The sequence below is a fragment of the Chiloscyllium punctatum genome, chromosome 22, assembly GCF_047496795.1.
Source record: "Chiloscyllium punctatum isolate Juve2018m chromosome 22, sChiPun1.3, whole genome shotgun sequence".
Classification (NCBI taxonomy): domain Eukaryota; kingdom Metazoa; phylum Chordata; class Chondrichthyes; order Orectolobiformes; family Hemiscylliidae; genus Chiloscyllium; species Chiloscyllium punctatum.
Window position 1 is genome coordinate 34,380,420 of NC_092760.1, and position 17,827 is coordinate 34,398,246.

At 39.3% G+C, this 17,827-nt stretch overlaps 1 protein-coding gene and 1 long non-coding RNA gene across 8 annotated transcripts in view; both read left to right on the forward strand.

Moving 5' to 3' along the window:
- Positions 1 to 9,200, forward strand: part of syt12 (synaptotagmin XII) — a 215,466-nt gene extending 206,266 nt beyond the window's left edge. For all 7 annotated transcript variants that reach the window (XM_072591981.1, XM_072591982.1, XM_072591980.1 and 4 more), the window contains 2 exons: positions 7,005 to 7,138; positions 8,356 to 9,200. In XM_072591981.1, the coding sequence (XP_072448082.1) occupies positions 7,005 to 7,138; positions 8,356 to 8,529 (308 nt within the window). In that variant the 3' untranslated portion in view covers positions 8,530 to 9,200. The remainder of the gene's footprint in view (positions 1 to 7,004; positions 7,139 to 8,355) is intronic.
- An 89-nt stretch (positions 9,201 to 9,289) lies between these two features.
- Positions 9,290 to 15,577, forward strand: LOC140493492 (uncharacterized). Its single transcript, XR_011963692.1, has 2 exons — positions 9,290 to 9,814; positions 9,855 to 15,577. It is a non-coding gene; the product is annotated as an uncharacterized lncRNA (long non-coding RNA).
- Positions 15,578 to 17,827: the final 2,250 nt, after the last annotated feature.

The window sequence follows — 17,827 nt, forward strand, 5'->3', positions numbered from 1 at the left end:
CAGATGCTTGTCCATAGATCCCTGAAGGTAGCAGGACAGGTCAATAGTGTAATTGTGGAGGCATAGGAGATCTTGGCTTTATCAGTTTGTGGCATAAGAACAGGAAGTTTATGTTGGAGCTGGACAGAGTTTTGATTAGGCCCCAGCTGGAATACTGCATGCAGTTCTGATCACCACACTATAGGAAAGATGTGGTAGCACTTGGTGGGTTGCAGAGGAGATTCACCAGGATGTTGCCTGGGAAAGAGCATTTCAGCTGTGAAGAGAGGGTTCTTTTTGGAGTAAAGGAAGTTGAGCGGGGACCTGATTGATTATGATGGGCATGGAGACAGAGAATAGGAAATAGCTGTTCCCATGAGTGGAAGAGTCAATAACAAGGGGAAATACTTAGGTAGGAAGTTTAGAGGGAATTTCTGGATAAAAACCTTTTCATCTAGAGGGTGGCAGGGGTCTGGAATGCACAGCCTGGGAAGAAAGTTGGGGCAGGAAATTGCACAGCCTTTAAAAAGTTCTTGGATGAGCACTTGAAGTGCCATAACATTCAAGGCTATGACCGCAGTGTGTGAAAGTGAACTATTGTAGGTGGCAGTATATATTTGGCAGTACATACTCTATGGGCCGAAGGGCCTGTTCTGTGCTGAATAATTCTGTGATACTTCTTAAAAACAAATTCTGTAGGTTGCGATACAGACAATACAATCCAATGACAAGAATAAAGTAACTGGATCAGTTAAGTGGGTGGAATAATGACTGTGGATAGATGTATAACTTGGATGATGTTTTAACACCTCTGGTCTCGGAGGTTGGTTGAATAGTCTATCAAAGAAGTAGTGAAAGGGTAAGTTAAGAAGGTGGATTCACTGCATGAAGAAACACAATGCATTCCATACAGAAGCTGCTGAACTTCCATACACTTGCTGAGACTAACAGGACTAAGATGAGCTCAATTTTACTTGATTGTAAAAGCATTTTACTGCAAATTGGTCTCTCAGGAAATAACTGTAAAATGATAAGGCCGCTGGCAATTACCTTCCAATTTTTTCGTGCATTTTTTATGCAACAGATGCAGGTTAAAGCACTTTTCAGCTGTTAAGTGCAGTGTACTAATTATCATTAGCAATTTCTCACTGCATGCCAGATACCAGGAGAACACTGATGTTTTTCAACACAAGCAGCTCTGAACCCACCCCTTCAGAAACTTCAATTCATCTGTTTTCAAATTATAGGTTTCATACTTTCAAAAGTAACTCTGAAAATGGAAACTTTTCGGCATGTCCTGTGAAAAACGATCAACCAAAGTGCCACTTGGCAATGCCAAGGCAATATACTGAATACTCCTCATCCTTTGGAGATGAGAGAAGGAGGACTGGCAAAATGATCTGTGTGGCACACTGGCTCAGTAGTTATCACAGCTGCCTCACAGCACAAGGGATCTGGGTTCGATTCCACCCTCAGTCGACTGTCTGTGTGGAGATTACACATTGTCTCCATGTCTCTGTGGGTTTCCTCCCATAGTCCAAAGATGTGCAGGTTAGGTGGAATGGCCACGCTAAATTTCCCATAGTGTCCAGGGATATGCAGACTTAGGTGGGTTAGCCATGGGAAATGCAGGGTTGCAGAGATTGGGTGGGATGCTCTTCAGAGGGTTGGTGTGGACTTGATGGGCCTGATGGCCTGCTTCCACACTGTAGGGGATCCATTAGTCTATGACTGCAGAAAGGGAAAGCCGGTGTCTTGCTGCTGCCAAGCCACATTGCCAGTGGTGAGAAAGTTGGGAGTTCAGCTGCCCCCTCTCAGCAGGCATTCTGCCCAAATGAGGAGAGTTTACTGCTATGTGGAGAGATTGCCAGGTGAAACTTGGTGTCTTGGTAATGATGGGAATCTCCCACCATGGCCCATGAATGGAGCACCCAGCAATGGTGCTGCCAGTGCTCAGCAAACTCCACCTCTTTTTTTTTTGTCTGGATTGTTGGGACCTAGTTATCTGACCACGCTATCCCCCCACACTAACTCAGCTGTCTTCAACTACACCTCACCATTTTGATTCTGTCTCCCAGGAGCTAGACCCTCAGCACTGGCTGACACTAGCTATGACAACACTGCTGAGGCTGCTGGTCCTCTGATCTCTCTGGGTGGAAGGTTCTTCTTAATTGGAAAGAGGCCCTAGTGGAAGATTCTTAATTAACTGTTGGCAGTCCCTGTCCCTGCTGACAGCAGAGCAGGATCACATCGCCCTTTTCATTTCCAGCAATGGGGCTTTTATTACCAGCACAATTCAGTCCAATGAAACTAACATTGGTGGTGCAAACCAGCCATGAACAATTCCTGTGATGTGTGCCTACCTATTTCATTAGAGTGGTGCTGGAAAAGCATAGCAGGTCAGGCAGCATCCGAGGAACAGGAAAATCGACATTTCGGGCAAAAGCCATTCATCAGGAATGGAGGGCTTTTCCTGATGAAGGGTCTTTGCCCAAAACGTCGATTTTCCGCTCCTCAGATGCTGCCTGACCTGCTGTGCTTTTCCAGCACCACTCTGATCTTGATTCTGATCTCTAGCATCCTCACTTTCGTCTACTTAATTCATTAGTCAATGCTGCATTTGGTTATGTAGTTTAATCAAGTTGATATTCACTGTGTGTGGTTGGAGCCTGCTAGTATACATTCTGACAAGTGTGGGTTTATCCTGTCAGTATTCACTGTCTACAGAATGAATAATCACATTGATAGATTTTTTGATCAGTTAATTTCAGCAACTTCCTTACAAAAAAGAAATGTACCTTTTAACACTGCTCCTATTTCATAATAAAATTGTATAAACGGTCGACATTTTGGTATGAATTAATTAACAAAGTCCAACATTTCACAATACTTGAATGTATGATGCCTTCTGTCAAAAGGAGAGGTAGGAAACATTTTTGGCATTAGATGAATTCATTACCAAGATGATATTTAATTAGGTTGGCAGAAACTGAAAAGTTCCAAAACCCAGTTTTGTTATAATTTCTGTTATCCAATAGACACTTATCAGCAAATTCACCATAATGTTGCTATAAGAGACAGAATGTCAGCATCAGAGACAAAAAAGATAGGAAGCTAGGAAAAGATGAGGAGGTAGCTCTATTAATTAAGGATATCAAATCAAAGAGGATCTTACTTGAAAAGAGCAAGTTTGGCTATAGACACAAAATAGGAAAGGTAAGAGGTCACTAGTGGGAGTAGTTTATAGGCCCCTTGGTAGTAGTTACAATGTAGGACAAAAAAAGATAAATGGGACATGTAAGAAAGTTTTCACTATAATCATGAGTGTCTTTAATCTACTTGCAGATTGAATGAATCAGATTGATGAAGTTAGCTGGAAAATTGAGTGCATTCAGAACAATTTCTTAGAACCATACTTTCTAGAAACAGCTAGCAAGTAAACTATCCTAGAACTAGTAAGTGCAATGAGACAAGATCAATCAATAATCTTGTGGCAGAGGAGTCTCTGGGTGACAGTGATTGTAACATGTTGGAATTTCACATTTAGTTTGAAGGGGAGAAATGTGGGTCTAAGTCTTGAATTTTAAACATGAATAAAGTAATTATTAAGTGTATGGAGGGAGAGCTAGCTAACATAAACTGGGAAACTAGATTAAAAGGTCAGAACTAGACATGCAGCAGCAGACATTTGAGAAGATGTTTAATAACTGGCAGCAAAAATTTATCCTACTGAGGAGGATACATCATCTGTGGTTAAATTGGCAAGTTAAGGCTCGTATCAAGTTGAGAGAAAAATAAAATACTGTGCAATTCTGCAAATATTATTGTAGGTGAGAAAATCCGGCAGATTTTAGGAGTGCAGAAGAATGACTAAAAAAGCATATAAAAAAATCAAATTGTGAGAAATCTAGCTAGTAGTATAAAAAGTGATAGGAAGAACTTCTACAAGTATTTAAATAGGAAAAGAGTAACTAAAGTTGACATTTTCTCCCCTGGAGATTGCAACTGGTGAATTAATGGGAGACAAGGAAATGGCTGAGGAGATGAAAAGATATTTTGTGATTGTCTTCACTGTAGAAGACTTAGAAAATCCTTAGCTCAAAAATAATTGAAAATCATGAGGTGAATTGACAGTTGTAATGAGCCTGGGAACAAGCAATGTAAAATAAACACCATTGTCAGGGAAAGGCTGCTGGGAAAACAATTCAACCTAATGGCTGAGGAATCCCCAGGACCCAATGGCCTGCATCCTGAGGTCTTTAAAGAAAGGTTGCAATGAAAAATGATGTATTGGTCACACTTTTTCAAAATCCTTTAGAATGTGGAGGTGTCCCAATGGTGAAAATAGCCATAGGTTCATTTAAGAAAACTAAAGGGAAACAGAAAATAGGCAAGAATGAACTTTTTCTGGTTGATAAGATGTAACAAATGCCACACGGATCAATGCTGGGGCTCCAACTCTTTATGATTTATATAAATTATTTGGATGAAGGGAGTGACGGGATGATTGCTAAGTTTGCTGATACTACAAAGTTGGATGAGGTAAAGATCTGATAAATGGAGCAAAACATGGAATTGTTCATTCTTAGCAGGAAGAATAATGAAGTGCATTAACTGAATGTTGATGATTTGCAGATCTTGGTGATGCAATGGACTCTGTGTTCTTCCTAATGTTTGAATTACACAAGGCCAGTATGTGGCTACAGAAAGGGATTAGGAAAGCTAAATAGAATCTTATCTCTTATTGTGAGAGGAATTAAATGAAAGTGGGGAGGTTATGCTTCAGTTATACAGTTATACTGGTGAGACCATGCCTGGAGTACTGTGTACAGTGTTGATCACCTTATTTAAGAAAGGATGTTAAAGGAATTGGACACACTTCAGAGAAGGTTTACTAGACTTATACCTCGAATGGGTGTGTTGTCTTATAAAGAAAAGTTGGCAGACTTAGGCTTGTATCCACTGGAGAAAGAGTTTTGGTGTTAGGAGTTGCTACTTGTTTGAAACATCAGACCATAAGGGGCCTTGACAGAGTGGATTGGAAAAAATGTTTCCTCTCATGGGAGAGTCTAAAACTGGAATTAAAAATAAGAGGTTGCCATTCAAAACAGAAGAAGTGAAATGTTTTTGAAAAATGTGTTTTTCTCAAAAATGTGATTGAAGTAGGGTCCTTGAATATTTTAAGGTAAAAGTGAGAAAGGGGTTGAAGGTTTATGGGGTAGATGGGAATGTGGATGAGGTTACACTCAGATCAGCCATGATCTTCTTAAATGGTGGAACAGCATCAAGGGACCAAATGGCCTACTCCTGTTCCTCCTATGCTGCTGTGTAAATGGGGAGACAGAAAACAAATGAATTAGCCAAGTATCCGTCATAGGGAAATTGCTGGAATTCATTATTAAGGAGGTTTAGCAGGATGCTTAAAATATCATCATGGTTTTGTGAAAGGAAAATGTGTTTAATTAATTTATCTTTGAGAAATTAAGGTAGGTAAAGGGGAACCTATAAATGTGGTATACTTTGATTTCCAAGAGGCATTTTATAAGATGCCATATTAAAAGTTACTGCACAAGATGAAAGCTTTTTAGAAGTAACAAATTAGTGTTGATAAAGGACTAGTTAGTTAACAGAAAACAGAGAAAAGGTATGGCACTGGAAAAGCACAGCAGGTCAGGCAGCATGCAAGGAGCAGGAGAATCGATGTTTCGGGCACAAGCCTTTCATTGCAGTCCTCACTTTCTCCAAGAAAGCAGAGAGTATATGTTATTGGAAATTTTTCAGGTTGGCAAGCTGTGACTAGTGGAGGGTTCAGTATGGGAGTCTTCAGCTATTTGCAATGACTGAACAACCAGGGACAAATAAGGGTATGTAGGTTAGTTTGATCTTAGAGTAGGATAAAAGATCAGTGCAACATCGAGGGCTGAACGACCTGTACTGTGCTGTACTGTTCTATGTTCTTAACTATTAGCTGAATAATGGGCTACCTGCAAGGTAAATTCCCTGAAGTGAGAAAGGTAGGACCGACAAATCCAGATCTCCCTGGACAACCAAGGAGATAGAAATTATGGTAAGGAGAAAAAGTGTGCATAAGAAGGTGTTAGGCAATAAATTGCAAATCATGCTCAATACAGGTCATCAGAAGAAAGTTGAGAAAGCAAATACAATAAGCAAAGAGGAATTATGAAAAAAGGCTGGCAAATTTAGGGAAATTTCAAAGTATTCTATAGGCACATCAGTAATAAAAGAACAATGAAAGGAGGAGTAGGGTGAGTAAAGACCAAATAGGAGCTTTACACTTTGAAGCAAGCAGAATGGCTGAGGTTCTAAATGAATACTTTGCATGGGTTTTTATCCATGAGGCAGATGCTATCCAAACGATTGTGACAGAGGAGAAAACTCAGTCATTAGAAGGGATTTAAAATTGACTAGGAGAAGGTATTGTGTAAGCTGTTGGTACTTTAAAATTAACTAAGAGGTCACATATCTGAGATCAAGGACTGATCTTACAAAGAGACATTGAGCAATTTGGGCCAATCCCCATCCAAAATAAGCCGAATGAGAGGCAAACGTATTGATTTGTAAAAGCTTGTGGGAGGACTTAATAGGGTGGATACAGGAATTATGTTTGCTCATGTGAGGAAGATGAGAACTGGGGGATACAGATTAAGATGGAGATGAGGAGAAATCCTTTCTCTCAGTGTTGTTAGCCTGCGGAATCCTCTTCCCTGGTAAGCAATTAGAACCCGGGTTATTAAATTTGTTCAAAATAGAGTTAGACAGATTTTCGACAGACAAGGGAGTCAAAATGAAGGGGGTGAAGGACATGGAGAGGAAATCGCAAACAGAGTCATGATCTAATTAAATGGCAAAGTAGGCTTTAAGGGTGAATGACCTAGTCCTCCTCCTCCTAAATCCTATGTTCCTATTCTTTCCTCTGTCTCAGAATGTATTGATTTATAATCACTGTACTGTAAATATAACTGGATTTTAATTCTCCCATCTCCCCTTTTCACGGCTCTGAACAGATCCATTTGTGAAAGTTTATCTCCTTCAAGATACGAGGAAAATAAGTAAGAAAAAGACAGCAGTGAAGAGAGATGATCCTAATCCTGTTTTCAATGAAGCCATGATATTTTCAGTACCTGCGATTGTTCTACAGGTAAAAATTTAACATATGACTGTTCTTTTTTTTGTCGTCCCCGTAGAGTCCATAATTTAAACTGAATATGTAATAGTTCACTTCCTTTTGTCCAGTGTTGGGCTGGAGCCAAAGAAATGTCCAAAAAAAAGACTATCATGGTCGATCATGGGAGAACTATGTAGTTCTTATAAGTGTCATTCAGCATAAAAAAACTGGCAGTGCAAAACTGATTGATGTAGGCATTTCAATGTCCCTTGGTTCTATTTTATAGACATCACTGCTAACATTTCACACAACAAGCTACTGTATCATCACTGTCTTGCAGCTTAGTCAATATAGATGAATTTCAATTTCATAATAAATAAGCACTGATGTGAAAAATAGTTGGGCTAAACTGATTTATAGTCTTTGAGCGAAGTGCAGAAATTGTGTCCAGTGTGGCCTGTTATCTGTTGGAGGCTGAAAATATGACTAACTGTGCTGAGCGTCAAGAGTCTCATTCCTTTTCTTGATCATTACAGCAGTGACTTGACTTCAAAAGTACTTCATCAGCTGTAGAACTCTGGGATGTCTGAGATCATCAGAGATGTTGTATAAATGCTGGCAATTGGGACTAGATTAATTTTTAGGACATCTGGCCAGCATGGATGAGTTGGACTGAAGAGTCTGTTTCTGTCTCACTCTAAATGCAAGTCTTTCCTTTCCAGTCCGGATGAAGCAATTAACTGATTTAATTTGAAGATAGTATCCAATTGGGCTAACTATCTATCATTCTGTCACATCCAGATACAATCTAGTGTAACTTCTAGGCTTTTCTTTCTAGCTCTAATACAGTAAATCTTGGAAATCTTTATGTATAAGTACATTTTATTATATAAAGGAACAGAATTTATAGACAGATTTGCTTCTCTGCTTGTTCTTCTCTCAGCCAGTCCAGAAATTTAAGGGAAGATGCATCTCAAAGCAACCCATATATTAGTGATTAATGGAGATTTCAGCAGAAAATATTAGCTTTAACATCCAGCATCTAATTTTTATCACCGAATTAGAGCAGGTAGACCACGTTCTTGCTAATCCACCACCTAACAAGTGATGAGGACAATATTAATTACACACACATCTTCCTCACTGAAGAATGCCTTTGAATACTTGCACTGCAACATATCATAGCTGGACACTGCAATTCCCAATTCTCTTGGGAGTTTAAATGACCTATGAATTTTGTTGTGGTTCAGGAATTATCGCTGAGAATAACAGTGGCTGAATGCAGTGAAGATGGAAGAACTGAGAACATAGGGCATGTAATCATTGGACCTGAGACCAGTGGGATGGGTGGCACTCATTGGAATCAGATGCTGGCAACATTACGGAAACCTGTCTCCATGTGGCACGCTCTCCGAAAGAAATAAGGCAAAGGAACAGTGACATATTGTGTAAATATTTTGCATGGTGACTAAATTCTTACACTTTATTGCTGGTGCTTTGGGAAATTCAAGTTTGAAATATTACATTTCCTTTTACTTTATTGAGTTACTTGCATCAGCTTTGTACTGGAAAATGTGTAGCCGGAAGAACTACGTATCACTGAAGTTGGTATAACAAATGAATGCATCGATAACAAGAGCTGATATGAAGTGGCTATTCTATTGTATGCTTCATATTGAATAGCTCACACATAGATGAAAAATGGTCAAAGATAATAAAGAAGTATATTTGTCTGATGTTATTACCCATTCAGAAAGCAGAGCTATGTTAGCCCTAGACCTACAAACAGCCCCACATATTAATACTGAACTAAATCCTTTCCAGAATATTTTCCTATTTCAAAATAGTTATGCTGTAAAGTAAAAGAATTGCAAATAATTGACTGATGTGTTGCAATGATCAGACTTTGTGGGTAAGCAGGGAACCTGGATGTATATATTGGAAATGTTTTGTGCATATTCTGGCTATTTATTAGAGCGTTTTGTCAAATAAATAAGAGGACCAAGCACACTGTTTATATTGTGCGTAGAATGGTAGATTGTTAGGTTGCACTCGAGGTATATGTGGTCTTGAGTTCATCTGCTGTTAAAATGTACACAGGTATCTCTGTGTAATATATATATATATTTTATATATATATATTTTATATATATATATATATATATATATATTTGAATTATCCATTATATTGTGCTGATGAGTCAGACTTATTTTATATGTAATTCTCGATCTTTCCTTCTGATATTTCCATTGAATGTGCAATTTATTAGAATTGCCGGTGAATCATTGAATATGTACTGGTTTTCAATATGTGATTGCTTTACAGAAAAATGTAGAAAATACTTAGTTCTGTTTGCAACCTATGTATGTCTAATGATCAATCCTAGCTTTCTGATAACTGCTCTGATATCCACCTTTCCTGAGTTTGAGATTTGCACCTGATTGGGCAAGAAAGTTTTGCCCCTATTCTTCCTTGGACAATATATTTAACTTATCCCCTAATGTACTTGTACTGCTTGTGTCCTTGCATTGGAACACATATAGATGGAATGGCTACAGCTTAGAAGATTAGTCTTTTCTCATGGGGTTCCATTTGAGGCCATTTCTGGCAGGGTTAAATATGTATTCTTGATTTTCTGGAATCCTGATATAATGAAGAGAGAAATTCAACTTATTTTTTAAAAATATAATACAATAGCATACATTACGGTATGGGAACCTGAAGGCTTCCCTATCATAATTTCAACAGGTATGGGAACCTGAAGGCTTCCCTATCATAATTTCAACAGGCACAACCCCTTCCTCCAGATGTAATCTTAGCTGTAGGAGTAAAAGATCCTGCCAGGATGGGTATAGCTTTGTTTGTTTGTTTGTACCTTGCTTGCTGCAAATCCCAATTGTTGGATTATAAAGTATTTGTCTCTGAGGACAGATCGCATTCGGTAATGATTTAAAATAAATTTAAGCAATAACAAACAACAAGTATTAATGACAAACTGTCTCAAATATATTGGGTCAATACTCTTGAATTAATGAATTAGTAATGTCATACTGACCCTGATCGATGAGTGCTGATGCTACACTTAAGACAGGGTAAAAGCAAAACAATTTTGTTGTAAAACATTGTTTCTATAATCATGGTCAGTTTAACAGTATTTTAAATGTACAATGTGCACCACTGATAACTGACCTTCTATATTGTGATCTGATTTCCACTTCAGATACTAATAGCCACAAAGATTAATTCTCTGTTGCTTGCTTTTCAACAACAACTATTGTTTATAGGTGTCTCTGACAAAAGGTAAGTCCATCTCAGAGCTCTTCAGTTTGCCTTGCCAAATTTTGTGTGAACCTCTGCTCTCTTAAGGCAGAGTATTGAGGAGCTACATTCTTTTCCAAGCTCCATTAGAAATGAAAGTATTAGATTTTAAAGTTCACACCCAGGAACAGATCACCACCGTCTCTTTGTAAGAGAGAAGAACTCTTTGTGCCTCTTCATTCAATAGGTGTAAACCTTTATCCCCGACATGAAGATCAATGTTCCATCTTGGCTCAGGGTAGCATTTTGCTAAAGTCATAGAACCCCTACAGTGTGGAAACAGGCCCTTCAGCTCAACAAGTCCACACCAACCCTCCAAAAAGCAACCCACCCAGAACCATTACCCCACCCCATTACTCTACATTTACCCCTGACTAATGCACCTAACCTACACATCCCTGAACACTATCGGCATTTTAGCATGGCCAATTCACCTGACCTGCACACCTTTGGATTGTGAGAGGAAACCGGGGCACCCAGAGGGGACCTGTGCAGACGCTGGGAGAATGTGCAAACTCCACACAGCCAGTTGCCTGAGGCTGGAATCAAACCTGGGTCCCCGTTGCTGTGAGGCAGCAGTGCTAACCATGGAGCCAATGAAAATTATAGGTTAAAGCCACACCTAGACTTGAACGTATAATCTTAATTAATATTCCATTGTAGCACTTAGAGGGACCGTTGCACTGTCGGAGATACTGCCTTTCATATGATATATTTCAAGTGGGTGTAAAAGATCACATGTACAATTTAGAAAAATAGCCAAGTTCAGGAGGGCAATTTATTATATTATTTGTGGGACATTGCCCAGATTATTTTGGCATTATATCATTGGCTACAATTGGCTTTGGGCTGACCTGGTTGAAAGGTACACACATGCGCAAACTCTTAATTATTTTTTTGAGAACTAATAACAAAAATCCTGAAACAAACCATTATTCTTGTTCTCCCTCTTGTACTCATCAATGGGAACAAACCATCAAACTGCACAGGAACCTCTGTTGATTAAAAATAAATCTAGTAATGACAAAATATAAAGTATGATATTTTCCTCTTTTTGAAGAAGAATTAAGAAAAAGGTTCAATGGTTAGAAAAGGATTCAACACAGAATCATTCTCTTCCCTGCTGGGAGACATCCAGAACAAATTGGTACAATAGCAATGTTGGAGCAATGCCATTCTGGAATAAAATCAGAAAGCACTTTTTCAGGAAAAAAAAGGTTATAGAAATCTATAACTCCCACAACTAAAAGTGTTTGGAAGTGGGGTAAATTGAATTTTTTGAGTCTGGGAGTATTGGGATTCCAATAATTGAGTGATATGTACCAAAGGGGACCTAAATTGGGTTGAGGTACATGTTTCTCATAATCTAATTAAACAGCAGAACAAGTCAAAGAGTTTGAATGGCTCACTGTTTCTCCAAAGGCAGTGTAACCTTTAGGAATACCTTAAAGGCAATAAGCTTCATTACTGTGAGGCACTAAAAAATGTTTTAATAAAAATTTGATAATATGAAAAATAACTGCCACAATTTAAGAATATTTCAGTACAATATGAAGATTGGATAAGTATATGGAGATTAAATTAAGTGGATGTTTTATAGATTTTTAATGAAAAACATGTACATAATTTACTGCTTTGAATTCCTCATTTTTCATTATCACTCCTAATGTAATAAACATATATAGAGATGATGCTAAATAGTGGCTCTTTTCTATAAGTTTTCAAACACTTTTTAAAAAGTTTGCAAAAACCATAGAGAGAAATTAATTTCCACATTTGGAATCTCACTCTGTTTTGTTTCAGAATGCTCTTAAACAATAAGTAGTAAAACAAGTGTTTGGATCACTCTGCAGATACTGTCACTTCATGGGAAATGAAAATTTGCAATTAATAATGAGTTGGAATGCAGAGTCTAAAGAGTGACTCCACATGGAATAGGCTTCCTGCAGAGATAGTTAGATGCAGTTATGTGAGAAAGAACATTTACCATATGGGTCGGTGCACTAAAGTAGGCCAATACATGATTGTCACCTCTATCAATTTTATGATTTGTTAAGCAACTTGTACATTTACAATGACTACTGGAACAATTAAGCATTTGTACATAATGACAACACACTGCCCACGTGGATAAGCATGTTCATAGAAGTGCCATCTTTGAGGGATCCCAAACACCCCCAAGTTTTCACCATATCTCTAATGTTACTGACAAATTTCCTTGAAATTCCCAGAAACTCCAGGGAGTGGTTTCCAGTTTTCCCTCTTCACAAAACAAATTGAATGGCTGGAGAAAGGAGTAGGGATAAGAAATAAATTAGGTAAACACACCTGTAACTATTTGCATTACAAGTTAGATTAATTAATCTGAATGATCAGTTTTTGTTTTGTAACTTCTATATATTTAAATGTGTAAGGATTCCTGGTTAATGCTCCATTAGTGTCTGTTCTGCTTTTCCAGAGAGAGCAGCTATAGTAACAGTATTTCACAATTTATTACTCAGTAAACAGATTAAGAAGAATAACCAGGACTGGGGGCTGATAAATAAAGAGAATTTACAGATAGTGCTAGGGGATCTTGTGAACCAGCTGTAATTCACTACTTAGCTGATTCATTATTGCACTTTCCTCAGGTAGAAGAGAGTTTAACAATAGACCATAGGCACATACAAAATTATGAATTGGATGGGGTCAGTGCAAAACAGAAAAGCAGTGAATTGATGGTGTCCACACATTCAAATCTGGATCTGAAAACAAAATTGTCTGAGTTTAATAACTCTTGCAATGCATTACTTCCTTAAAAAGGAAAGCGATAGGTATCCAAAAATAAGCAACAGCTAGACAAGTTGGGCATTTGATTCTAGTTCCTGAACCAATCCCTGAACAGAAGATGAACAGGAAAGTGGGACCTATTGGAAAGCATTGACATAATATGATAGGCAAAGAGATTAGGTTTTATTTTTTTTAGATTAGATTACTTACAGTGTGGAAACAGGCCCTTCGGCCCAACAAGTCCACACCGTCCCGCTGAAGCGCAACCCACCCATACCCCTACATCTACCCCTTACCTAACACTACGGGCAATTTAGCATGGCCAATTCACCTGACCTGCACATCTTTGGACTGTGGGAGGAAACCCACGCAGACACGGGGAGAATGTGCAAACTCCACACAGTCAGTCGCCTGAGGCAGGAATCGAACCCAGGTCTCTGGCGCTGTGAGGCAGCAGTGCTAACCACTGTGCCACCGTGTCGCCGATTATCTCATTATCGTATAGAACAGTGGTCAGATGCTACACAGCTTTGTGTGCTAATGTTCAGATAAATAAATAAATAAGTAAGATAATAGTTAGCTGGCCCTCAGAGGTTAAGGATGGCAGAGGAAGTGAGCACATGAGGGGCAGTGGTGGGGAGTGAGGGTGGAGATCTTAGAACGGGGAGCAATGCTGATTAAAATATTAAACTTTCCTTCATTTTATGCAGTTTAACATTACAAATAATGGCCTCTGGCAAAACCACTGATGCTGACTTGCCTTCGGTGTTTGGAAAGAGCAATAAAGAAGGTGCTAGACTTCTTGTTTAAACACATTAATGGCCCAAAGCCTGCTTCTCATGTGGAAAAAGGACATGTCTTGTATGACCCTGACCAAAATGGCATAGCCTGAACTGTATATGCATAGGAGAAACACCACATTGGAAATAAAACAGTGCCAGTGAAAACCTGGGTGCCACAGAGCTGTATTTTAGACCAATGAGCTTCTCTTCAAGATCTTGGAAGCATTCTCCACATAAATATTAGATGGCTGCAGTGGAATGAAACGCATCAATGATCTTAGCCGAACTGTTGTCACAGGTACCCTACAGAATGCGAGCCTCAATGTACACCAGTTCCCTCTCACTCCCAGGTATGTGCAGTTAATGCTAACAATCCGCAAGCTTGTTTTGTAAGTACCTCCTCTGCTCCTGAACAGTCCACTCTTTCTGATCTTAATACACTAAGTTATAACCAGCAACAGCCAATGCATATATGTTGCATTCGATTTCCCTTTGGAGAGGTTTTACCATTAACAAAATATTTTTGTTTGTTTACACGGACTCATTCTGAGGTAGAAGCAAAACTCTTGAATACTAACAGATTTGGATGGAAGGTCTGCTGCTGTTTTTCTTCCCTACTCTTGGTTCCCTTTATGCATGCAACTATTAGTATCAAAATTTATACACAAAGATTAGCAGTGAGATGCCACTTTCTCCTTTCAGCATGCTTACTAGCACATGATTTTATTAATAAATTATGTGCCATTAATTGCCATGAATGGATTAGTTTAAATATATAATTCTACACAATGGATAAGTGTGGAGGGTAGAACCACGATGAATAGTCAACCGCATTGCCAACTTACTAAACTTGGTGGCTCATCAAAAATATTGTCACCCAATTCATTAGGGCAGCACGGTGGCTCAGTGGTTAGCATTGCTGCCTCACAGTGCCAGGGACCCGAGTTCAATTCCCGTCTTAGGCAACCATCTGTGTGGAGTTTGCAGATTCTCCCCGTGTCTGTGCGGGTTTGCTCCGGTTTCCTCCCACAGTCCAAAGATGTTTGAGTTAGGTGAATTGGCCATGCTAAATTGGCCATGAAGTCCCATAGTGATATGCACATTAGTCAGTGGTAAATGTAGAGGAATGGGTCTGGGTGGGTTGCTCTTCGGAGGGTCGGTGTGGACTTGTTGGGTTGAAGGGCCTGTTTCCACACTGGAGGGAATCTAATTGTTGATAACCAAGTGTTTTTGAGCCACTGTACACTCTCTGGTGAGATGCGGAAAAGGGTGGCTTATTCAGTTTCGACTTGGCATGTCAGTGACTGAAGTACGGATAGCAGCACAAGGAGAACTTTAAAAGGGTACAAACTTGACAAACCAACTAAACTTCTAGGATTTGAATTTCAGGTCTGCAAAATTGAATGGTTATTCGGCACATGCCTTGATTGACATTAATGTGCCTGAACCAGCCCTGAAGGCACTGCCATAAAAGCTTTTCCTTACGTTTATCAAGCAAACTAGAACTTATTCATTGCATGAAATATACTGATTTACCTGTACCATTTGCTGAATGTAAACATACAAACTTTTTTTTCAAATAAATGGCATCTTTCAAAATGACACTGGTTGTGAAATTAGTGCAATTTTGTAATCAATAACCAGTTTTGAGTCGAAGCTGTCAGAATGTGGTTGTAGAAGATATAGGCTCCCTTTCAAAGACCCAGATTATTTTTGAGCTATTACCACTTGGTCCTTAAGCTTGTGTTAATATAATTCATTGCAATCAGCATTTTAGACAGCAAGAAAAGAACAGTAGGAGCCTCTGTGTTCCCATGATCAAACTAAATGAACAAGATAATGCTTCTCCTAAGGTTTGGCTGGACCTATTCCTGGAGGTTTTATTATAATGATGACCGAACCCCACTCAACTACCAGTATAGATAGAGTCGCAAGTTGGCTAGGTGTTGCAAAGCACGGGATCCAGTTATGGGCCTGTAGAATCATGTCCTTGTCATAGAATCATACAGCATGGAAAGAGACCTTTCAGTCCAACCAGTCATAGAGAATCACAGAGTCATAGAGATGTACAGCATGGAAACAGACCCTTCGGTCCAACTCGTCTACGTCGACCAGATATCCTAAACCAATCTAGACCCACCTGCCAGCACCTGGCCCATATCTCTCCAAACCCTTCTTATTTATATACCCATCCAGATGCCTTTTAAATGTTGCAATCATACTAGTCTCCATCACTTCCTCTGGCAGCTTATTCTATACACGTACCACCCTCTACGTGAAAAGGTCTCTTTTATATCTTTCCCCTCTCACCCTAAACCTATGCCCTCTAGTTCTGGAACCCCCCCCACCCCCCCCACAAAATAGAGATTTTGTCTATTTATCCTATCCATGCACCTCATGATTTTATAAACCTCTATAAGGTCACCCCTCAGCCTCTCACGCTCCAGGGAAAACAGCCCTAGCCTATTCAACCTCTCCCTATAGCTCAAATCCTCCAACCCTGGCAACATCCTTGTAAATCTTTTCTGAACCCTTTCAAGTTTCACAATATCCTTCCGATAGGAAGGAGACCAGAACTGCACACAATATTCCAAAAGTGGCCTAACCAATGTCTTGTACAGCCACAACATGACCTCCCAACTGCTGTACTCAACACTCTGACCAATAAAGGAAAGCATACCAAATGCCTTCTTCACTATCCTATCTACCTGCGACTCCACTTTCGAGGAGCTATGAACCTGCACTCCAAGGTATCTTTATTCAGCAACACTCATCACCGACCATGTTCCCAAACTAAACCAGTCCAACCTGCCTGCGCTTGCCCCACATCCCTTCAAATATTTCTTATTCATGTACTTATCCAAATGTTTCTTAAACATCGTAACTGTACCTACATCCAAAGCTTCCTCTGGAAGTTTATTCCACACATGAAACACTCTCTGAGTAAAAAAGTTGCCCCTCATGTCTTTTTATAAATTGTTCTTTCACCTTAAAAATTTGTCCCCAGTCTTGAAATCCCCCACCCTAAGGAAAAGACACCTGCCATCCACCTTATCTATACCCCTACTCATTTTACAAACCTCTATAAGGTCACCCTCAACCTCCAATGCTCCAGTGAGCAAGTCCTAGCCTATTCTTATAACTCAATCCCTACATTCCTGGCAACTTCCTAGTAAGTCTTTTCTGCACTCTCTCCAGTTTAATAATATCCTTCTTATAACAGGGCGACCAGAACTGGACACAGTACTCCAGGAGAGGCCTGACTGACTAAGGTCCATTACAACCTCAACATGACATCCCAACTGCTATACTCAAAAGGTCTGAGCAATGAAGGCAAGCTTGCTAGATGTTTTCTTAACCATCCTATCTACATGTGACATATACGTCAAAGAATTATGTACCTGAACCCCTAGTTCGATGTGTTCTACAACACTACACAAGGTCCTACTTTTAATTGTCCTGCCCTTGTTTGTTTTAGGAAAAGGTATTTATCCAAATTAACTCCACCTGCCTTGTCTCAACGACAAATAGTGAGGCGACATTAATGGGAAAGAGTTGCAAATCCAGAGAATTACATAGGTAGTAAAAATACCGGTGATGGTCTAATTACATCCCATTTGTGGTGTAGAGTGAGCAGCAGAAAAAGTAGAATATTGTTTCTCATGTTGAAAAACGTCCTTGTGCACATAACAGCAGCTGCCATGAGAAACAAAACATTAGAATGACTGAGAAAAGCCCTCAACTAAAGCTGCAATGGAGTAATGCTGTCATAATAAATCACTGATGATTGCACAGACAATCTGTTGCAGCCAGTGTCAGATAAGAGCACTGGAAACAATTCAGATGCAAAGG